General features: G+C 48.6%; 1 protein-coding gene across 11 annotated transcripts in view; it reads left to right on the top strand.

Annotated features, from left to right (window-relative positions):
- MAP7D1 (MAP7 domain containing 1) overlaps positions 1-24,334 on the top strand; it is a 268,439-nt gene that overhangs the window by 161,442 nt on the left and 82,663 nt on the right. For all 11 annotated transcript variants that reach the window (XM_086956478.1, XM_086956482.1, XM_086956480.1 and 8 more), the window contains exons 4-5: positions 7,548-7,711; positions 22,115-22,226. In XM_086956478.1, coding sequence (XP_086812604.1) covers positions 7,548-7,711; positions 22,115-22,226 — 276 coding nt within the window. The remainder of the gene's footprint in view (positions 1-7,547; positions 7,712-22,114; positions 22,227-24,334) is intronic.

Genomic DNA, 24,334 nt, shown 5'->3' with positions numbered 1-24,334 from the left:
CGTTATGGGTTTTTAGCGCTAGTCTAATTTGGTGAACAAATTTCGCTGATCTCGCTAGTGTCATAGTGGTGGTGGTGGTTGACAAACACAGAGCTGATGCTTCCGAGCATGTTGTTAAGCTCCGATTGAGGCAGATCGGGCGCAGCAGTCGCCGGCGTTCATTCTTGAAATGAGGACAGCAGCAGAGAAGGTGTAGCCAGGATTCCCTTTTGTACGTACATAGCCTGCAGGATATGGAGTCCCCTCTTTGGGCCCAAGCGGGTTTGAAATCTACTATCCCGAGCGTGATCAGCCTCATAGATAGAATTTTGCTTCGGGCCTGTGTTGTGATAGCCTCGCTTAGATATAGTTGTGCTTTGCCTGCAGTGTATGAATTGTTTAGGGGTTCCACATTGGAGCTTCGGCGATGGGATTTGTAATCAAGTTCAAAGGAGATTTCATACACGTGTTTGTTAATGGCTCTCTTCCAAACATTCAGCGGGATATCCTGCCGCGCGAGATTTTCTTCCACTAATTTAAGAGCTTTAGTTGCATTTCCCAGCCTAGTGTGCCATGTCGATACTGGGTCTTCAAAAATGGATCTCAATTGCTGTTTTAAGGAGTTAGCCGGGGCCTTTAATACCCTTAGGTACAACTTGATAAGCTCCCCCTGGCCAATCACATCTGGCCTTGCTAGGCCAAGCTCCAGTCTCAGCCTGGTTCTTCTTGCAGACCTTGGTATCTGTAACACCGACTTGTAAGCCTTGGCTTGGTCAGAGTTGAGAAGGGCGTCCAGCTTCCCAGGGAAAGCCAAATGTCCATAGGAGATTGCAGGAAGAAGATTTGCTCTTAAAGCTATCAGTATTGGACTTGCAGAGGGGCTGATAAGGTACTGGCTTAGTTGTCTTAGCAAATGTGTTACCTTGTTGGCTTTCAAAGCCAGCTGATTGAGGTGGACATTTGCTTTGTCCCGTTCCGAGTACCAGACCCCCAAGTAGTTGTAAGAGGCCACAGAGTGTATTTGAGCATTTCCCAACTGCCACTGTGCTTGCCGTTGCTGATGGTAGGGTCCGAAGATGATGACCTTAGTATTCCCTTTGTTGACTGTCAGGCTATTGGCGATGTTGAAGCTGTTTAGGGCCATTAAAGCTCTTTGTAAGCCTATCTTCGTGTGGTCATGGCTGTATCGTCATATAAATAGGAGTTGTGGCCTAAATTCTAGTGGACCAAGTTCATGGTCCCACCTTCTGGGTGGATTGCAAATGGGAGCATTGGCTGACTCGAGGCAAGACATAAATTTGTGTGTTAAAAAAAGTTTACGTAAAGAGATACTTAGTTGCATCATTAGTTTAAGATATATGGAGTCCAAGTAATTAAGAAAACTGTCACTAATAGTTTTGGGGGGTCGAAACGCATCAACATATACACTGGGAAAGAGCACAAACTGACTAAACTCCAATAAAAGACTGTTACAATAATAGTGCCCACAGCTTAAGCCCCACCCTTTCCTATTTTTGACCACATGAGAAAGTAGAACAGTACATTCTACTAACTCATCTCATTCATTATCTGTGCAATTTCAGTCCAAGACTGGTGTCCCCACTGACAGATTAATTTTTAAAATGTGAAGTGCTGTAGAGAAGAAAATTAATAAGAATACAAGGTCCAATTCTGATTACCTTTTGCACATCATGCTTTATTCTCTTAATGTTAATTGATGTGGTCACAAACATACACGAAAAATTAAATTCACCTGTAATTATATCAGTACAATTTGTTTTCTAATGCATATGAAATATATATTTGTATATTTCTTTAAAAGTATCATTATGCTTGTGTTTTGTTGGAGATCTGATGACCACAGATAACTTCAAATGGAGTACATGTCAAAATTGGCACCGTAACAAACGAGTCATGCATTTGTCTTGAACTTGAAGCACAGATGTGTATGCTAACACTTGGCTCCAGACCATCTCCTCCACGATTTATAGATGGGCAACATGCACCCAATTTTTCAAATTAACATGCTTTGTTGCTCTATGAAGTTGTCAAGGTTAACCACTCGATTGTTAAGTGAAGGGAATATCCTTATTCTTTGAGCCCACATAAGATCACTGTAGTCGCTGAACGGGCATAGTGGAACTTGAAAAAGATAGCGTCCCACAGGGGCATAGTGCTGATAACCCATAGCCCACCATACTTACTGCCCTGGTTGAAATGCATAAACCATAAGCAAAGACGAGGCCACACCAGTTGTTGCTGGAGAGCGCTTAGCTGCAAGTCTATTATTGCATATGGAAGCAAGACAAAATTGGGTTAACTTAAGGGCGATACAGGGGCGCTCAGCGATGAGCAAACTATGTTGACCGCCCACCTGGTTAGACAACAAGCACCTGGACTACACCCCATCGGGTGCTTTGGTGTTTCCCACACTATGCTCCCCATTGGAAAGAACTTGCATGCTGTGGCGGAGCGGTACAGGGCAAGCCTCCAGTTGCTCAGGTTTACAAATGCCCTTGGGACTAACAGGGCGCTGCCGCTTATATCCTTGGGTCGTGCCATAAAGACTCTTGGGAGTTGGCATGGAGCATCCCCTTTGTTCTCCCTTCATGGTTACTTCTTGCCTCAAAATCCTTTGGATCGCACTGTAACTCCACCATGCCACAGAGGTGACCGCCATTGGCTCTGGGGCCCACCCAATGAAGTCTTGCCTATTCCCCTGCCACCAATTTACCTGTCTCCAGTGCCTCCTGCAAGTCTAAAAGGAATAGCTGTGCCCACATCCAATAAGTGGACTCCATCCTCTGCAAAGTAACCTTTGGTGTGCATATTGATCAGGCTAAGCCTTAAAAGACCCCTGCCCCTCTCCTCTGTATACTTCCTCATAGCACTGTTAATTTGTCTCCGAGCCACCTCAATTGCCGCTTCTGACCGTGCTCCCTGCACAGCTGGCGAGGGATAATCACAGACCAAATTGTTTAGCAGGAGCCCAAAAATCTACCAATATCTATAATGGGCTTCCTCATGGCCAGAACCAAGCGGCACGCCGGCCTAAAGTAGTTGAATCATTTCCTCACAAGTGGATCACTAGCATATGGGGGGGCTCCTAGGTTCATCGTAAAGCTTCTGGTGCAGCTTGTTCAATAGGTTTGGCCATCCCATGCCGGGGAAACCTATCTACGTCAGCAGGGTGTTAGACAAGCAATGGCTCCAGTTCCTTGACTTCACCTGTTGTGCCACTCTTGCGTCGAATGAGTGGCCGATGACCCAAACTCTGACCACTAGCAAGAAATAAAGAAGGCGGATACAGGGAAGCAATCGTCATTGCTCTCCTACAAAGCTTCTGATGGCTGTAACACACAAACACAGGTTTGTCATGCAAAACCGTATGTTTTTCACTTCAAGCATAAAATTCACAAACCTATATACAAAAAGTGCGATTGCAGAACCACAGTCTGAAACGTTGCACAGGAATGCATTGCCCTTCCTCGTACCAAAAACCCTTTCTTTAGGAGTAATCACCCCGGGTGTGATCTTTTCACTGCGGGGGAAGGGTAATACATTTATGAAGCAACACCCCTCAGGGCCTAATATATAGCTCATAGTTATCCGATTCCCACCTGTCCATTTTTTTTTATATTCTGGTCGGTGAGGCCTGCTTTGTATGCAGAGGTTGCTGGAAGCCTGCCCAAAGAGGATGGGGGCCAAGAGCACCAGGTATTTATCCCCTTACCCCTCCGCCAGGTGCCCGCAACAACCGGAAGTAGCGTCAGCAGCCCGGGGAGAGTAAACGAGTTGCTCTTAACATCTCGTATCTCCAGGGAACAAGTCGTAAAAAAAGAAGTAAGGGGGACGCTGTCACCGGGAGTGACGTCACGACAAGAAGTGACGTCACAAAAGGTGCTGAGCTCCTCGTCCCAGAGAGGCCAAAGAGTGAAGTCCAGCTGTTTGGCAGGGGGGACGGCGTCCCCCAAGTAAAATAAGTGGAGGGACGCCGTCCACCCGTGTGGTACCCTGACTCGAGCCCTGCGTATCTCGCCTTAAGCCAGGTGGTCATGGCGACGAGGGTTATGCCGTGGGGCAGGAGAATGCGGCGCTAGGTCCCCACCAGGGCTTGGAGTTTCTCACAGTCTCACTGCAGAGGAAGCTGATCTGTTTGGAGCAATCCCTGGACTTGAAGTCCCTGGTAGCCAGTTGTCAGGAAGAAGCTGTTGTACTTGTCTTCCATGGAGATGTAAACTGGTACCTAAGGCTCCTGTTTTCTATTCCTCCTGGTGCAGGTCATCACAGGGGGTCTTTGATTTCTCTAGTATATAACAAGGCCGTCCAGACACCCTCTTAGTCTGTCTGTCCTTTCTTGGGTACACACTTGCTGCATATCATTCCCCTGAGGCAGCGAAGAGCTTGGCTTGGATTTCTGGCAGGGAAATGCTCTTCCTGTGCGGCTGCTCCCCAGTGCCATGTGGCAGGACGCCTCAATGCACACATCCCTCCACTGGCTAAGTGCTTTTAATCCCTTCTGCAAACGTATGGATCTCAGATGATGGATTTCAATGTGAAGCGCGACGAGGGAATACTGAGCACTCTTTAAAAACAAGCCTATGCGTCATTGTTTTACAAACTCTGCTATATTTTGAATTTTCGTTGGTAGCTGGGGTGCAAAAATCTCATTTGCGAGGTAACGGATAGCGAGCGTTCTCAGCAGGTATGAGCACTTTGCGGTTTTTAAAGTTCCTTTAACTATCAGCATTGTGTTATTATCCATAGTGCACTAATCCGGCCTATAGGGGAATCAGGTGACTTCCTGGCAGGCTAATGCCTTCGAAGGGGCGCCGGGCCCCAGGCTCTGCCTAACCTCCATATAACTATACCTGAACCCGGCTGACTGTTTAAAGTCACTGGCCTACCCAGAAATGACTCGCAGGCTTTAAAAGCCTGTGCCTGGTTTCACCAGGTATTGGGTGGAAGCGCCAGTGTGGGTTGAGAGTGACCAAACCTGGCGAATGATTCCCCAACCAAGTTGCCTCTTTTGGTTTGCAACGTGGACTTTCGTAATTAATAAGCAGCCTAGTGAGTCTTGCGTAACATGCGTACAGTTTTATGCAACATTCTTAGCATGCATTTATGTTTATAGTACACTAGTTGGCAGAGTACATGGGGGTGAATCTAGTGGTGTTGCCTCCAAGTTTGGGGTAACTTGTAATAGTCAAGGCACACGTCAATAGGTTTATCTTGCATTCTGACCACTAACTAAAATATTCAGCCTTTTGCAGTGAAGAAACAAATACGATGTATACTGCTTTAGAAAGCAATGCATCTATGACATAATGTGTAATGATTGTGTACTTTTGGGATGCAAAATACTCCCTCTTGCAGTGCACTGGAAGAATACACCAATCAGCCAAAAGCAAGAGGTGCCTGACAAATACCCACTTCCGTGTGGAGTGAAAGACCACTCTGTATATTTTTTAACCGCATTGGTAAGCGGCAAAATCGGGATGCCGAACAGGAACGGCTATGCGATCTGAAAACATGCTTGGCCCGCATGTGTGTTTTATACACAGTGGCAACCGTCACTAACAAAGGGTGGTGAGGCGGGTGGGGGTAGCACGGGGGACAGGACGACGGGTTAATAATAATTATAAAAAGGTACCTGATACCACCTCCTGTGTTGCCTTGCTCCTGCCTCTTCCTGTGTCCCAGCAGCTCCTGGGACAGACTCCCAGCCAATCCCTACTCTGCAGAGCCGCACGGGAATTGGCCTGAGCGGGCAGGAAAGAAGCTCTGCTCAGGTCATTTAGTATGTGGGGTTTCTCCAGCCCGGCTGCAAACCGAAGAGCACATCTGTGTTTTCGTCGGCCTGAAACGGCTGGCCAAACACACATGAGCACTTGGAGAGTGCACAAGCCTTCCTCTTCCATCCTCCCATGCCCCGCCCCTCCATGCACAAGCTGGCTCAGAACCAAGAAAAATGTTCTGGCTCTGCGCCAGGCAGTGGGGCGGCGCTTCTCCGCCATTGCGCAGGAGCCGCCACTGTTTACACGAGAACGGCTCCTCTGCAGGGAGTGTGTGGTGAAAGGCACAATGAACTACAGACTCTAAACACAGGTGCTAGCTCAATGTTTAAAACCACCCTGGATTCAGAAGAGCACCCAAACTATCAGCAGCGATCTTTGATTCAATAATAATTCAGCATTCTTATCCTCATGCCAATGTTGAGCAAGGCCAATTACCTGCTTCACAATTATGGTTCGGGATCAAAGGTGAGGATGCGTAATGAGCGGTAATTTCTAGCTGTTAATGGCATCAACATTTAGGCGGAAAGGCTATTAGCACCCGCCCTCTACCCAAACTCTCCCTTCATAAACAAGCCACATGTCCTTGCCTTCTTCATGCCCACTTCATATTTTCACTAACCCTCCCATGCTGGTTAATAACCGCATTCTCCTCTTTCTGATTCATTGAGGCAATCTTGGCATTCCATACAGGATGCCAATAATGTCAAAGGCTATTTCACTAGTGCACCACAGATACATTTTTGCTGTGGTTACCTTATTCGCTGGTAGTCAATCTGTCAACTGTAGAAGGAAGAATTATTGAGTTGGTACTGCCAACCTGTGTTTGAGAACTAACATACACGTGCAAACCACCCACCAGCTCCTCTCCTACACAATTTTCTTAAGTGTGCAAAATATGCATCAGATGGTGAATTGTGTGGCAGGTTCAGATAGGCTTAATTATGCTGAAAATGCTGTGGTCACAGAATTCCAGTGACCTACCTGTTGGGCTTAGCCCGTCGCATGGTGCCTTCTAAACATCTTTTTACCAGGTACCCTTTTGTGTGCCCGCCCATATGATCAGCCTCTTGTGTGTAGACCAGAAAAGGAGGGCCTTCGTATTAAGGGTATACAAAATGATAATACTGTTACTTATGCTTGGGTGGAGCGCACCCTCTGTAGAGTTCCACAAGTGGCGAATTGAGGTAAGTCTTGCTGATTTTTAGAGCAGTATGTTTGTCGCGCTTTAAAATTAGTGTGAACGGCAGGCACCACATGCAGCGCAAGAGGGTGCAGCTTCTTTCTGCTGCTCCAGTTCTACTTGAGCGGCAGCTTCCTTAACGCAAGCGGCTGGTTTCTCAACGTGAGCGGCAGAAACCTGCTGTGACTGCCCACGTTGAGAAGTCTCGCCAGGAGGTGGTCTAGCGTTTGATTTTCCTCGCTCACGCTTGCCAACTTAATGTTGGTGAGCCTCAAACGAGGAAAAACTCTGCTCCTCACTGTTACGTGGAGTTTTTCGGAACTCCGTGCTCTACACAGAGTGGGAAAAACTCTGCGAGCGGAGTTTACCACCCAGGCCTACTGTTACTGTGTACAAATGGCAAACTCAACTCATAAGGAACAGTGTCTGCTGGGGGTGTCTGACCACACATTACACATTCGATTCGTAAAAGGGTTTTGATGATTTACTGTGTGATGTTTACTATGCAAGTAACCAAGTTCAATATTGCTACGAGAAGTCTCACAGCATCTGTGGATAATTAGAATTCTGATCCTGTTTCTTTTTGTCAGCTGCCAAGAAATCTGTCTGGTTGGAGAAAGAAGAAAAAGCCAAACAGCTCCGGGAGAAGCAGCTGCAGGACAGGCGGAAGAGGCTCGAGGAGCAGAGGCTGAAGGCGGACAAGCGCAGAGCTGTGTTAGAAGAGCGGCAAAGGCTAAAATATGAGAAGAACAAGGTGATTGCGTCATTGAGCCTCAGTTTTTGACAGTGTCTCACAGGCCCTTCCGTAGGCCTTGAATGACTGTGTGGAGGTGGATGCAGTTCCATGTCCTACATCCCAAACCCCTTCCTCCACTCCTCGCATCTGCCTGCACTTTTGATTTACATACGTTAAATTCCGTTGTATGGGAAACTTTTTAAATTTTATTGGAGAAAAGTGCTAGATCCGCAAATACGTTGGGAACCATCCTGTGAATGATGTCACAGTTTGTCTCAAAGCCCAAGCTGACTTCATCAAACAAAGGAACATTCTAGAATGCTTATTAATTGGTGATTGTAATTGATGCGGTAATCGGTAAAGAGAACTGTTTGTTTCTCTTTACCGATAGCCCCTTCAAATGATGGCTACTGCCATATGCGTAACCAGAGTTGACTTTTCCTCCTTGGGACTTTTTTTGATGTCATTGAGATGTTCTGCATTTTGAAAGTTTGGGTCTGTTAAGTGAATCGCCTTGAAATAGATGTAATCTTCTTTTGGGCTTCTTCTTTCACTGTGTTGCCGCTTAAATATCGAACCTGGCTTGAGCTCACCTATGTGAGAACTGAAGTATTGAGCGGGCTCTAGGTGACTTCTTGAAGCAGAAGAGACTCGTAGTATTTTTGCTCTGCTAAATTATACATGAAGTCCTTTTTAGATTCAGGAAGTCTATCCCCGCAGGGACATAGCACCAGTGATCTCCAATCACTGCAGAGTTTAAAATGAAATGGTCTCTGCTGTAGAGAACAAAAGAAGAAAATAAATGTTGTAGGGAATGTGGCATGTCTGTATGAACAAAAAGGCATTTATAGAGCAAAGCATTTTGGGTTTTGTTTGATAGAGGGCACAAAACGTTTTAATTCCCAGTTCTCTTGCCTTTCTGGGCGGGTTAGGAGCATTTGCAGCTACATGTACGTTTCCACCTGCTCCTGCATGGGAAAGTGACGGAATCTGAAGTGTTTTTCCCCCCATCCGGATGGTGCTCAGGGCTGACTCAGTCAGCGCGCTCGGCTAGCACGCTATCGCGCAAGAACCACACTCCACGCTGTTACTTGAAGTGTAAAAGGCCATTTTATTAGGACAAGGTTGCAATCCTTTAGACTTTATTACATAGTACATAAATGCAATAAATATACTTTCCCCACCCCATACCGACTCATTCTCCATTCCTCCTTCTCAAAACTATCTCACCTGTTTGACTCTTCCCCATTCACTCGGTGACCTCCGTCCTCTCCCCATTCTCACCTTCACTTGCCCTCCGAGCATCCTCTGTTGAATTTCCTTCATTGCCTCCGCTATCAGTCACCCGTGTACCGTTCTCGCCCCCCCCCCCCCCCCCCCAGAGGAGTGGATCTGCCCATATGTGACTCACCACCCCTCCAAAGTACCGCCAACCAGGGAACCCCCGGAGGGCGGTTCACTGCCCCACCCCCCGCTCTCCCAGGCACCTTTCGCCTCCTGTCCACCAACTCCGCAGCACTCGGTGGACGACCATACCACCACCCAAACGTATGTTTTATATAATTCACCGTTGATGAGACAACCGTCCGTCGCGAAAGGTGCCAACCTGCCCAGCACCACTTGAAACCCCAAGTTCCTGTGCAGCTAATGCATCCGCCACCTTGTGGCACCCAGTGGCCGACCAGCCACCACTACAACATGTGTCTTGCGCAAACAAACAGTCTTATCCAAGGCAATCCCATGTCCAGAAAATTTGCCCCCCCCCTTTCCGTGAAAGACCATGCCCCCTTTTTCTTGCACCAGTGTAACCAAAAACTTTGACCAGCCAAACCTTGTCAGGGACAGGAGTCCCCCCTTTCATTCGGTGAACGACCATCCACCACCTGTGTCTGAACCCAGATTTACAGAGCACATTGCGTCGGGCCAAACCGTGGCCGGGAATGTGCCCCCCCCCCCCCATCCCGCGTAAACCAATCACATATTGCAAGCCACTCCTCGGCTGTAAAAGGTGCCTCCCCACGTGGTGAACGACCATCCACCACCTTCACCTGCATCCCGTGCAAACAGATAGGATTAATTTTAGGCCAAACTTTGCTGGCGACCAGTGCCCCCTCTGCAGTGAACGCCCATCCACATTTTGCTGGCATCCATCGTAGACATATAGGTTTCTCGGGGTAACACCTGGTTTGTGCCAAATGCCCCCTTTCCGGTGAACGACCATCCACCTTTTTGCTCGCCTCCATTAACATATAGGATTCTTGGGCCAAAACCCAATAAGTGCCAAATGCCCCCCTTCGCGGTGAATGACCATCCACCATTTTGCGTGCAACCAGTGTAACTGAAGATTTTTTGGGCCCCCATGTTGCCTGCGACGAGCCCCCTTTCCCCGGTGAACGACCATCCACCCTTTTGCTGGCATCCAGCGTAGACATAGGTTTCTCGGGCCATCACCTGGTTTGTGCCAAGGCCCCCCTCACGGTGAACGACCATCCACCCTTTGCTTGCATCCCGTGTAGACAGACAGGATTCTTGGGCCAAAACCTATTAACTGCCAAATGCCCCCCTTTTGCAGTGAACGACCATCCACCATTTTGCGCGCAACCAGTGTAACTGAAGATTTTTCGGGCCCACACAATGCCTGCGACAAGAACCCTTTCCCCAGGAACGACAAGCCACCCTTTTGCTCGCTTTCAGTGTACAGATAGGATTCTGGGGCCAAAACCTTGTTCATGACAAGTGTTCCCTTCGCGGTGGATGACCATCCACCCTTTTGCTCGCCACAATTTTAAACGGGGCCAAAACCTTGTTCATGACGGGTGTTCCCTTCGCGGTGGATGACCATCCACCCTTTTGCTCGCCACAATTTTAAACAGATCAGAGTTGTTGGGACCAAAACTTTGTGACAAGTGCTCCCTTTGCGTCGAACGACCAGTCGTCCCCTCTGCTTGCATCCTGTGTAAACCCACTCCGAAAATTTGGGCCAAACGTTGCTTGTGAAAAGAGCACCCTTTTGCTGTGAACGACCATCCACCACCAGTACCCGCACCCAGCTGAACCAGTGACGTGCGTGGATGAACAGATCCCTGTCCATGCAGGTGACCCCCATCCTGGCGCAATCCCCTTCCTCACACCAGTACCTGTGTCTTTCAATAGCCCCCCCCCCCTTCGACCCACCCTGCTGCAAGGCCCAGAGTCATCACTGTGACCAATCGCCCCCATTATCCGCTTCAGTGCACCATGTCCACCTCCATGCATCATAGTGTAAAACCATACCCATGACATCCTTGCATACGTCTGTCTCCCACCTGTATCCTCAGATCGGGCAACTCCTTATTTCTCAGAACACATTGCCAACCGTCCATGCCACAAATCCCCGCACACACCCTGCAGATTCCCTCCTTATTGCACAGCCCTTGAGCAAACTGGCCAGTTCGCCTCTTCTGTCGGTCCATACCCAAGAAAAAGGGGGGGGGGGGCACCCCCGCCAGGCGATCGCCTGGGGTCCTGTTCCACTCCCAACTCCTGCAGTAGAAAAGAATAATTAGTCCTTCATGAAGTGTATTCCTCTTCCCTTAGCCCCTGTTCGGCCAGTGTCCAGTCGCCACGCCATCCCAGAAACAACTAGTCGTACACCTGTAGCCCTGAAACCTGCAGCCGCTCCCCCCTAGGGCCCCGCAACCACTAAAATCACTGCCACACCATCCTCACAAAGCACCCAAGTCGCCCTGCTTGAGAATCAGGCGCTCCATTATGTACCCCCAAACACACCAGGTGCCACACCGCCGGTCACCCTATGCATCGCCCATTCATCCGCTGCTCCACGGTGACCACAGCAACCCGCCTCCAGGGGGAACTAACGAACTCCCAGGTCCCCTTTAACTCTTGAGAGAAGCATAGTTGCCAGTCTTTTCACCGCTGCCCGCACGCCATCTCCACACACCACGCATCGCAAAAACCATCCCTGCACCTACCCTGAACACTCCTTCTGCACCATTCAGCCTCGCACTCTGTGCACCTATTATAGATTCCCCTGCCAGACACCCTGCCTAAACCCCCCCCCCCTCCCTCAGGTGCAGCTCTCGCAGACCAGACATACCGTAAAGCCGCCTGCACCTCAGGACCCCCACGCGCTTCAGACCCCCAGCTACCCTTGTTCGTTACAGCATGCGCGTAGAGCACTCCAATACCCACGGTCCAGCCACCGCTATATAAAATTGTAAATGACGTAAATAAAGGGGAACAGCGTATCAGTCAAAACCGTCCCACACCATAGCGCAAACCTCAAGCCTTACCACTCTTACCGCCAGTCCGAAGCACCTGCTGCATCTGCGTCAGCCAACCATGGCCCCGCCCCCCCCCCAGGTATGGCCTCATCACAGCCCCCTAATCCTGCTCCGGCGTCCTTGGTCCCGGGCAAACCCTCCCCCAGGTCACCCCCAGTCAGAATAATACCTGCGCCAGAGTCCCAGCTGTCTCACATAAGACATCTGGGGCCACTGCCCATGGCTTCAAACAGATGGACTTCCTAACCCAGTCAAACCCCTGCGCTTCAGTGGATCATCCAAATCTCTACTTTGTAAGACATCAACCCTGCCTAATGGCCTCCGATTAGTCTGCTTGCCACAGCTGTGGGCAAGCCCCTCCTGCTCCCCAGGTCACCCTCTGCGCCCGTACAGTGCGTGTACGCCCCCCAGCTGCTCATTATATCCATAACTGCTTGCGTGGCAGCCATCACCTCCGGTCCCCAAGCGCTCTTCTCACTCTGAGAATGTCCCGTGACCCCTGGCAATATTTTCAACCATGCTGAGCTGATCAACACCATTACCAAACGTTCTAACCAGCAACGGGTGTGGTCCCTTCAGTCCCCTGTCCAGTCCCATGCCTTTCGTCACATGACCCTAAACAGCTCACCAGCAGCCTGCCGTAGCGGCACCTGCCTCTCCCTCATCAATCACCGCTCAATGCCCCCGGCCAACCAGCTGTAGACCCTCCGTCCGTGCAGCTCCCCGGCCCCTTCAATAGACCCGTACCTGAGAGTCCGTCCAGGACCTCCTTCTCCTGCTCAGTCGCTGATGTTCCCAGACGTCTTCCTCCTGCCCTTGTCTGCAGCCGTACCGGCCTCCTGGAGCAAGACAAAACAGTCCAGTTACTTGCAACTCCTCCCCCACCCCTTGGCGACCCCACTCAACCGCCTACCCATTCGTACTGCATCCGTCATCCCGCAATCCTCCACATCCATGACAACAAACCCCATACGCATACGCAGACCCCCATGCCGCACGCCAGCTGTCACACACTGGTCGTAACTTCTGCAAAAAATTGCCATAATGCTGAAATGTATATACTGCGCGATCCCACGATGGAGGGGCAGGCCTCCGCAGACCCCCCTGCAGCTTCTGGCCAGCGTCTTGAGGCCGTTGTGCGCCCCGCTGGCATCCACTGTACTGCCGGCACAATACCGGCCTTGGTGGGCCCCCCCCCCACCAGGTCGCTCCAACCAGGTGAGGCCTGAGCACCACCGAGCCTCGCGCCGTGCTGGCGGTCCCTCACCCCTACTCACAGTGCCCCAAAAACGCCACCTGTGCCCCCGACCACATGCCATGGCCCTCCTGCACAGCAACCCCCAAAAGAAAGGTCCCTACAATAAGCAGCATAGACGTGCTCCTGCCCCAGTGACGACATTCACCCTAACTGGCATAAAAAATCATTACTAATTCTGCTTATAGCCATTGGATTCCTTGTATACATAAGAATTTGCCTTACAGCCCCCCTCGGGCCCACCCGCGCTGACTCCCGACACGTGTCCCCCCACAGGGTTGCAGTCCGCAGTAGGGGGCTGTACCTTCCAAAACCCTGTACAGCACCCCCCGCCCAAGGCACTCTGTCCGCCCGCCCAAACAAATCGTACTAAACAGCAGGACACAAGTGGGGGGAGGGGGAGGGGGGGCAGGTTTAGGGAACTCAGTGAAAAACGTATGCACCAAATACCGCCCGATGTAATCTGAGGACGGGGCAAATTATACCGCCTCTGGCCGCTCAGCCGCCGACCTACATTTAATAAACGCTTGGGTAGCCATACACTGCGCATGGCCATACAATGCGCATGGACCAGACCTTACTGTTCCAGGAGAGATTTTAATTATTAACTAAACCGGCCCGCGCACGCCACATTGCCGCCGCCGCCCCCTTCCCCCTCCCTCCCCGCAAGGAAGCGAACAATCGCGTAGGATGCAAACGCACTGCCGTACCAGCTGCCCACTTAAACACCTGCCAGACGACAAGACTGGGTGCCACAACAAGCAAATGCCATACTCCAAGGATACACATGACTACACGGCCCAACATGTAAGCAACCCCATCGCTGCCCTCCACACATGCATACACGTCTGGGCCGTCACCCGCCCGGTGAGCACGCCAGCCGCAGCCCCTCCCACCGGCCCCGCACCGCTGATCCAGACAGGTCACCATTACTACAGGAAACCGCACACAGCCCTAAAACCGAAACACAAATCGACCCCGCCCCGCCGCCAAATCGGCCCCTGCCCCAACCACCCACCTACTGACCACAACATTTTGCTATGTCCCCCCCGGTGGTGCTCAGGTGTTAAAGAGGCCGTTTCTCCTCTCCCAACACCTTATATGGCCTCCCAGATCCCGCCCCTTCCCCTTGCCCCTTTAATCCCAACCCCCACCTTGTCCTTCCGGTCTTTGCGCGAATTCCCCAGGGGAAGACTGGTCTGCGACCTTCACTTCCCCTGGGGGCCGCAGTCTTTATTTAAAATCAGTGATTAGCCCCTATTTTCTGTCACAAATGTATGCAGTCAATTTATGTTCTAAGCCGTGGAAATGTAAGTGAGTTTTCCATCCTTTTCAGTTGACATATACTGTTGAAATGGGGAAAGACAGTCTGGTGTACTTAGCTAGGCTAACTCAGCCTTGTTTGTATTACTTTTGAGTGAAGGAAATGACGAGCAGACCTAGATAAAAGGCTTGTCTCTGTTTTGTTTCCATTCTTCTTGGCGTGACCGGGATATGTGGCAAACAAAAAAGAGTTTGTTGCTGAGATGCAGCAGCCTAGCTTGGAATTGTATTCTTGTTTCAAACACACTAACAGGACTCCTTCTAGTTGGTATTTAGACTCATTTGTGCTTCTGGGTTAAGCTTTGCTACTGGTTCATGTATACTGAAATCATGTTTCATGAGGGCTGCCGAGCTTGTGATCTTAACTTCTGTGCTTTGAACATGAATACTTTCCTGTTCCAAGATGGCTGCTGCAATCCGAACTCACAGAGTTGCATAACTCTGTACATGAGCTAAGGAATGGTTCAAGAATTGTACTATTGCCATCTCTCTCGTTGAAAAACACAGTTGTCTAAGGGCTGACTCTTACATGTCATTGTTATCAAACGTGATGAGCTCTTACTATTTATGGGCAACAGCTCTTCTGCCCATACATTCCATTGTCATTAACAGAGAAAAACTACAGCAGAACAAATGCTCTCTGTTTTCAGTTTGTGAATGCGGTTCCTCCTGATCCAAGATGGCAATGAATCCTTTGGGATAGAAAGAAATCCTTGTGTTCACGCTTGCACTGATGGACACCTCTCATTTCATGCACAGCAGAGGACGAATTCCTTTGGCAAAGCAAGGATATTTGAAACAAGCCACTTCCTGTTCAATAGGTAGTGCCATGCAATGCCACTGCAATTGTTTCCACCTATTAAGTACTAACTCTGCGAGCCTCAAAGCCAAAATGTAGAGCTGTGGCTAGACCTCCCCTTTAAAAGTTGTTTTCTTTCATTCTCATTGAGTGCTGGGAAAGTCTGTTGCTGTCTCTGCGTTGTAAGTGGATAGGAGTTATCCCAGTGAAAGGTCTGTGTACACATTTCTGTTTGTGCGGATGTCACCATGGTAACAAGATGTGAAGGGCCGGTTTGAGCACCAGGGCTTTCACTAGGTGCTTAGTGTTTTAGTGGCCGTGTTGGATTGGCAGAGCACTGGGTGTTTTAAGATCCTGCGGTACACAAGTCCCAAGTCCTTTTGATTTTAGTAAAATTATGTACGTAATATACTTAACAATATGGGCATTCAGCCAGCACCTGTCACCATTGGTCTGCCGTTTTACTCCTACGCACTGTGGCGTATCAGTGGCAAAGCTAGGGAGGCCGGGGTAGTGTCGCCGGGTGGCAGACGTTTTGGAGGCGATGTCCTCGCCCCACTATCGCCTGTCGTTGTAGGACGGCAACAGCGACCCCCGCTCCTCAGTGCAGAGAAAATACTCGCCAGCACCCCCCACCCCGCTCTCAACGGTGGCCGCTACGGGGCAGCAAACGCAGAGAGCCCCACGGACGCCCATAGGACTAGCTACGCCACTGCAGCGTATAGCATGGTGCAGTGGTTTAACCCACTTCCGCTATTGGCTCCCTTCACTCTGAGTGACAGCATTCTGCACTTTCACAAGAAGCACATCTACACGCAAAGTAGTTCTAGTCCTTTCAGGGATTACTATGGCAATGCTTGTCTTTATAAGCCCCAAAATAGTTTTGTTTTTAGTCGGTGTGTTTCTTCGCCAAAGCTTGTTTCTACATCCAGATGTTTTTTAATTCCAGTAAGACTTCCGGCGTAAAGACTGCAATCTAAATGCTGTGAATAATCTCGTGCATTTTCATGTACGGCTTAGAATTGCAACTATCTGCAATACCTATTGTTACCAATTCTTTGAAATATACATAAAATGGGTTTCACTCCAGCCATAGGAATATTTCTGTCGCCTCATGCTATTGGTTATAGCACTCTTCTGGTGATGTAATCCATCTGACACCATCTTCTACTTAATTAACATTTTTGAAACATATCCGAGCTGTTGGAGTATTTTTTTCATTTTAGAAATGCTGCTCATCACAGCTAGCTACTAGTTCCCCATTAGCACAATGCTGCTTTTTGTGTCAACAACATTAATCGTTGTACTGAGCACGGGGCTTTCGATTAAATATGAAATTTTCATGCTAGGGTTTCCCTTTTAGGCAGTGGTTTCTTTAAGCGCAAACCACGGCAGTAATCTGCAGGAAGTGAAGACTATGAGCTCTATTACAATGTACGCGCTATTACAAATATATGTGCGCGAATAAATCCATAATCAACGATTTACCCAACGTGAGTGCTGGTCCTTTCCTATGGGCGTGAGAGCGTGAATATATATGTGTGTGTGTATATTGATTTTTAATTTTATTTATTTTAGTAGTTTTATATAGCGCTAGCCTGACCCGAGGGTATCGGAACGCTTTACAGAGGATACATTTAGAAGAAATCAAACTATACAAGAAAGTGACAAAATGCATGTCGATGTTGAGGGATCAGCTTCATAGTCGAGGGAACATCTGTTTTGTATTCTCACTGAGGTGGCGATGGAGCGGAAAATAAGTGTCTGTACCCCCACTCTGAGAGTTCCTATCGACTCCCTGGGGCACCGTTGAGGAACAGGATTTTGAGTTGGCTTTTGAATTTTACAAAGGAGGGGATGGTTCTGATGTGGGGGGGAATGGAGTTCCAGATTTTAGGCGCACTTCCGGCGAAGGAACTAGTCGCAGTTTTTATTTTTAGAGTTTTTGGCGGGATGAGAAGGAGTGAGTTAGAGCTTCTAAGGTTCCTGGCATGACCGGCTTTTTTGAGTTTGGGCGCCAGGTATTCGGGTTTGCCGGTATGTAGGGCTTTATGAGTGAGGCACGCTATTCTGAAGCTGATCCTAATTTCAACTGGGAGCCACTTAAGTTCACTGAAAGCCGGAGAAATGTGGTCAAATTTCTTGAGTCCGGTGACCATTCTGGCAGCCCCATTCAGAGTTGTTTTGATGGGAGCTAGGTGTGACTTTGCAATTCCTGAGAGGACTGCTTTCCCATAGTCCAGCCTTGACAGTACCAGGGTTTGGGTGGCCTGTTTGAGATCACCAGGCGGGATGAAGGGTTTTATTTTGTTCAAAAGTTTGAGGTTAAGGAAGGCGCTCTTAGCCGAATTCTTGATGTGTATGGTCAGGTTTAGTTTCCGGTCTAGTGTGATACCAAGTGATTTGACAGTCAGCTAGGGTGAGATTCCCGTTGAGCGCATCCACGGCATTGAGCCATTCCGCAATTTGAGGGTTCTCCTCCTTGTTCGAGATGAGAAGAATCTCGGTTTTGTCGGGGTTTAGTTTAAGATGATTCAAAGACAGCCAGTGTTGGACATCATTCATTCAGTACGTCATTGAGTCTTTGATTGTCACTGAGGGAGGATGTTTCCAGATATATCGGAGTATCGTCTGCGTAAAGATTGAAGCAGATGTTGGCTGCTCTGATTAGTTTGGTGAGGGGTTCCATGTAGATGTTAAACAGTTGCGGAGAGAGCACTGAGCCTTGAGGGACTCCTTTGTTGCTAGGGTGAGAGTCCGAAGCAAAGGTTTTTGTTTTTTTTTGGTTTTTTTGTGTGCGATTGTGTAGGAATGAGGAAAACCATTGGAGGACCACTTCACCAAGACTGGCGCTTTCTTGGAGAGCCCTGATGAGGAGTTTATGGTCTACTGTGTCAAATGGTGCTGATAGGTCGAGGAGAATGAGGAGGCAGCATTGATCAGAGTCTAGTGAGTGGTGGATATAGTCTATGATGTTTATTGCGGTTTCAGTGCTGCAGCCTTTTCTGAAGCCAGATTTGTGGGAGTCCAAGAAATTGATGTTATCCAGGTGTTGGGTAAACTGTTGGAGAATGCATTTCTCTAGGATTTTGGATGGAAGGGGAAGGTTGGATACAGGTCTAAAGTTATTCAAATCCGTCGTGTCAAGGCCAGGTTTTTTCAGCAGGGGTGTGACCTGACCTACTTTAAGGCAGTCTGGAACGACTCCATTTTCCATGGAGCTGATTATTATTGTGCACCAAAGCGGTGCTAGGGAGAGCTTCAGTTTTTTGGTTAGTAGGGGTCGAATGAGGTCAAGGACATGGGAAGAGGGTTTGGAAGTGGAGATCATTGTGACTATCTCATGATCTTGGATGGGGTGGAAACTTAGCCAAGAATTGGAGGCGGAGCCAAGAGCGACAACGACCGTCCCGGGCATGGTGCTCTTGGTGGGTCCAGTGTTAATGATGTCCAGAGAGAGTTCGATCTTAATGATCTTGTCATTAAAGAAGTTGTCACAAAGTTCGTTGGATGCCTGAATTGTGGAGGCCACCGGCTTGGAGGTTTGTTGTCTAATGATGCTGTAGAGCTCTTTGGGTCTATTTTTTGCGCTATCCAGCAAAGAGCAAAAAAAAACAGATTTCTTGTTTTTTATGTGATTGTTGTATTCCCTGCGGGCTGTTTGAGTTCTTCGCGGAGAGAGGAGCAAGGGTTATTCCTCCAGCTTCTTTCTATGGCTCTTAGGTTTCTCCTTTCGGTATTAGAGTCCGTGTTGAACAAAGACCTGGATGGAATGGCTCTGCCTTTTTCAGTTTTTGGGGAGCGAGTTGGTCCAGCATAGTCTCCAGGTTCGAGTTGTAGTGAGTAGTGAGATCGGTAGTGGAGAGGTGGTCATTGGGGCGGGGCAGGGCAGGAGTGCGCATATCCTTTCTTCAAGCACTTCCATGGGAATCTGAGAGAGGTTTCTGACCCACTTGGGGGGGTCTTGCAACGGTGGTTGAGAGAGAATATGTTGGTTGATATGGAATAGGATCATGTGGTGGTCCGACCAGTCAACGGGGAGTACGTGTTCGATCGAGATTGCGTCTCGTTTGGCGATAATGGCATTTAGGGTGTCTCCTTTGTAATGCGTCTCCTCTGTGCAGTGTTGTATAAGATTATTGTCACCGAGAAGATTGGATGGCATTTGGATTAGAGGATTGTGTTTCATTCCATCGCAGGTTAAGATCACCAAGAATTAAGGAGTTGGAGTCTCCAAGAGCACAGTCAGCAATCGGGTCTGATAGTTGTTCCCCAAAAGCTGAGGTGTTGCCCGGTGGGTGGTACAGAAGGTAACAGAGCATTGATCCATTATCTTTGGTCTTTGTTTGCGGTAAAGCATTCAAAGGTGTTGTATTTGCACAAGTCTATTTCCAGGATGGAGATGTTATCTTTATGGATGATGGCAACTCCACCCTCTCGTTGGTCTTTTCTTTTTTTGTTGATAATGGAAAAACCTGGGGGCACAAGCATGTCTAGGCATGGTGAGGAGTGCTCATTGAGCCAGGTCTCTGTGATGAATGCAATGTCAACGTCCTGCGAGAGAATGGCTTCTGCTAGTTTGGTTGCATGCATGGATGCTGATCTGCAGTTGATGAGCATGCAGTTGGTGGAAAGCTCTTTAGTGCTAGGGATCGTTTCCTTGGGTGCTCTGGGAAGGGTGGTGAGGAAAGGCGTTCTGGGGAGTTTAGTGCCCGGAGGGTCTCTTCCGAGACCCGTGATCACTTGGATTTTGGATTTAGGCAAGTCAAAGGTGGGTGTGTCATACGAGGAGGATAAATCGGCTGCTTCTTTGTCAGACATTGTGGCTTCAGTAAACGTAGGTCTAGAGGAGACTGGCTCAATGTCTGTTTTTGAGTGAGTTTGAGCTCTAGTGCCGCGGTCCGTGGTTCTTAGGATTTTTTGTGACCGGTCTTCCTTCTCCCTTCTAGAGTCTCTGTACTTGTGTCACGGGGAAAGCAGCGGGCCTAGTGGGGCACTGGTGGAGGAGGCAGCTGTATGAAGGGGAGACCTGGTGGGGTATTGTTGGGGACTTCGGGCCTTGACGAGATTGGTGAGGATTTAGTTCAGGCCCTGGGAAATAGTTTCAAGCTGGAGTTCTAGTGAAGCGATATGCTGCTTCATAGAACTGTGTATGGGGTGAGGTCATCAAGGCGCTGGTTGGCCAGAGCAGTGACGGTCGTGTTTAACCTGAGATGTCGATTGCTATTGGTGTAGAGCATGTTATTTCCTTTTTGTACCCCAGGAGGAGGGTACGTTGCGCAATGGCATGAAATCGACCTAAGGTCTGGGTGAGTTCTAGTGTTATTGGGGGACAAAGCCGGTCGAGCGGGTTCAAGGAGATGTGGAGGGTGGGTCCAATTAGGAGGACAGGCTTGTTGACCTTTTGAGATTTGGCGGACAGTCTCTGTGGAGGCGCTGGAGTGGGCTGGGTCTCTGGGGTGTAGGGAAGAGGAGGAGTGGGACGAGGCAGGGGAAGTTTGAGAACCCTGGTGTTTCAGCCGCAACTTGTGGCCTTGTTCACAAACTATATATATATGTATGTAGCTGCTGGCTTAAACATTTAACACCTGAAAAATGTAAGTAATTATCTCCAACTTTGATTGTAGTAGCCATTAAAACAGTCTTATGTAGGTGTTACAATGTGGAGAAGCGTGGCTCAGTGGTTAGAGGCGGCAGACCCGGAAGCTGAGATCGGCCGTGGACCAGGGTTCGATTCCCCGCCTCGGTGGGTCTCTGGCTCAAAAATTCCACGGAGTCGACAATTCTCGCTCCGGTGCCTACTCGACTCACGGAGTCACACTCTGCGACTCTGGGCAATAGCTTGCTTAATCTCCACTACGGCCCCTCACGGCGGGATGCCTGGCTTTCACCTTGTGGATACCCGGCCGGGATATCTCACAGGGGAATACCAGGACGGGTTCCCTAAGCAAGTGCCTTGGGACCCCTGGGTTAAAGTGCGCTATATAAATCGAAACACATTTACATTTTACATTTACAGCCAGATCATTCCAAGACTGATTTTCTTTTTTACTGCATATTTTAATTAGTTGTGCTTCATGGGCATGTTTGAGTGGTTTGTTACCTCCCGCTTCATATTATGGTCTTGTTCTGGGTGCTCTAGTTTAAAGCCCAGCTTGGTTATTCAGTCTCTGAAGTTTGAGTGGCTAAGTAGGGAGTACACTGCGCCTTGCAGTGGTCTGCTCTACCCATGAAGAGTGATCTGGTGGGGACCACTCTGTGATTGGCAAAGAGGAGCAGAGCGAATCTTTGATCCTTTAGTAAGTGCCACCATTTGACTACCACATTTGCATGGGGAATGAAATGCAAACGACAGACCACTAGAAGTCGTCTATGTTGTACTCTGTCCACCAGCGTTGCTGCTGCTCTTGGATTTTGAGGCCAGTGGAACAGGTGACTTGTTGATGATGTTCCACAGTGTTAGAACCATAGTCTTTGGTTTTGTTTAGTCTGTGTTCGTCGTGTATGCTTCCACATTCAACAGGCTGGCTTTGAGCTTTTATTCTATGGACTTTGGCTCATCTCTTCCATAATATTAGAGTTTTTTTCCTGCTCTGCTGCAGTCGCACCACACCGCATCACCCCACCCCTCTGATACATCAATATCCATTGATAGTTTCTAGAAAACCGCTACTTTGTTACATAGCACGAGATGTGCCGTGTGTCTAGTATGGTCATATGTCCATACGTGCTAAACAATCTTCTTTGCTTTCTGTCTCCAGGAACGCTATGAAGCAGTCATCCAGCGGTCAGCCAAGAAGACATGGGCAGAGATACGCCAGCAACGATGGTCGTGGGCCGGAGCGCTGCACCAGAATTCACCGGCAAAAGATGGTGAGCGTGCCTCAGAACCCCTCTGGGGATCATAGTCCTATCCGAAAGCACCACATGGGTGTTGCACATGAGACCCACTCTCCCGTGTATAATTGGGTCTGCAGACACCACCATGAGATTTATCACATCAATTCAAATAATAATGTCTTTTCAAGAGTACCTTGAAACTGTAATGTTCATGAAAAATAGGGGTGGAATTTTCTGGTGTCAATGGTCACAATTGGTACCTAATACCAATATCCACTGTACACTTTCACAAACACTAGAAGTGTTGCTGTTCTATGGATGTGACCGTGAGCTTCACTAAAACAAGCCAGTGCAGAGACTGCATGCCGTTTCATGTATCCCTATGATTAAATCTTTGCTTCTGGTGCTCACTGTTGGCCTCCATAGTTTTACATACACCTGACCTCGTAACCATCAGTGTTAGAAATAAGGCAGTCTCCACACCCTGAGGATAGTTCTCAAGGGCTTACGACCCAGTCTGTTTTTGTGCACCACTCTGAACCGTGTCCGACAACTGTAGGCATGGGAGATACTAGTGGCAAATCTGTAGTTTAGCACCGGTGATGGAGAGCCTGTTAAAACACTGAGTTGATGTAATCACAGGATGTCTTTGTTAGTTAAGGAAAAGACATACCACCAACGATGCTGCTGGCCCCTCAGTTTCTCTGGTCTCAACTGACAAGCCTGGTTCCCTCTAACCAGGAACTCAACATTCCTGGAATGAGCTGCCCTTGCATGCAGTCAAGGGGCCAGTAATAAACCACAACACACCCCCTTACATAACCATGCAAAATGAGCAATAAATATATAAGGAAGTAACACACATAAAATAAACCAATAAAACAGTACATATTGTAAGTATAGTTGATTGCTAATCCATTGGGGTTTGGACGTGTGGGTTAGGATCCCATCCTTGTCGCCAGGGTTAAGACACTGAGTTGATGTAATTGCAGGATGTCTTTATTAGCTAAGGAAACTGCACACCGCCAACGATGCTGCTGACCCCTCAGTTTCTCTTGTCTCAACTGACCAGCCTGAAACCCTCTGACCAGGAACTCGCAACATTCCTGGCATGAGCTGCATGGCATGCACGTAAAGGGGCCAATAATAAACCACAACAGAGACCTTTTTGTTACACCCCATGCGGGTCGGGCTCTCCTTGCCTTTGTCCTTCTGATCATGGGGGACTGTCAAAATGGGTGGATTGCCACGTAATAGTGAGCCGTGAGACCGTTCTTAATATACCAAGGCAAGGACCATACTAATCAGTAAATGCTATGCGCAAAAATGATCAATAATTTGTGCATGGACATAAACTCCACTGTACAAGCATTGCCAAATGCTAAGTGGCACACTACACGTGCCGGGGCATTCAGTATCACTTGTACAGATGCTGGACTTATAGTTAACTAGAAATCTGTCAATCATGTCAACAACACACAAAATGTGGCTGCCTTGCTGCATCCAGCAATAATTACAACAACAAAAAGTTCTTATAGCTGCACCAAATAGCTCAACTACCACCAGCTCATGGAATAAAGGAAAGGCAACCTTACGAATCACCTGTAGCATGACCAGCACAAGAGAACACCAAGCAGAACAGGCACTGACCTCGCCTTAGGGACAGATAGCAGAGAATGAATCCAAATGTTACCTGTGACACCGAGGAGACTCGCACCAAATCCAGGTGCTGCAGCCAATGTGCAATTAGCCTCCAGCGATTTCGATAAAATACAAACCCTAGTAAAAGTGAGGCTGAGAGTCAAGCAGCTTTCGCAGAACTCGTGATGGAAGGTCCGAGATCGAGACATGATAGACATGATGGACAAGAAACATCAGTAGCTTTAAAAACAAGACAACTGCAAGATCCATCATAAAGAAAATTTACAGATGCTGCGTCTAACAGCCAGCCAAAGCTGATTAGCTGTTCAAAAATCTAGTGTAGCAAAGAAACAGTTGGATGCAAAAATGCTGGCATGGTATGTAAAACAAAGAAGGCACATCGTTCGGCTTGGCCACTTATAACCTGGAGAAAATCAGGTGGTATTTCTGCAACCTGATTAATCAGTCTGCATTTGATTGGCTCTGAGAACCAAGCAAGC

Source organism: Lissotriton vulgaris, chromosome 2_1, assembly GCF_964263255.1.
Source record: "Lissotriton vulgaris chromosome 2_1, aLisVul1.2, whole genome shotgun sequence".
NCBI classification, from domain to species: domain Eukaryota; kingdom Metazoa; phylum Chordata; class Amphibia; order Caudata; family Salamandridae; genus Lissotriton; species Lissotriton vulgaris.
The sequence above is the reverse complement of the archived record's forward strand: the minus strand, read 5'-3'. Positions and strand labels throughout refer to the sequence as shown.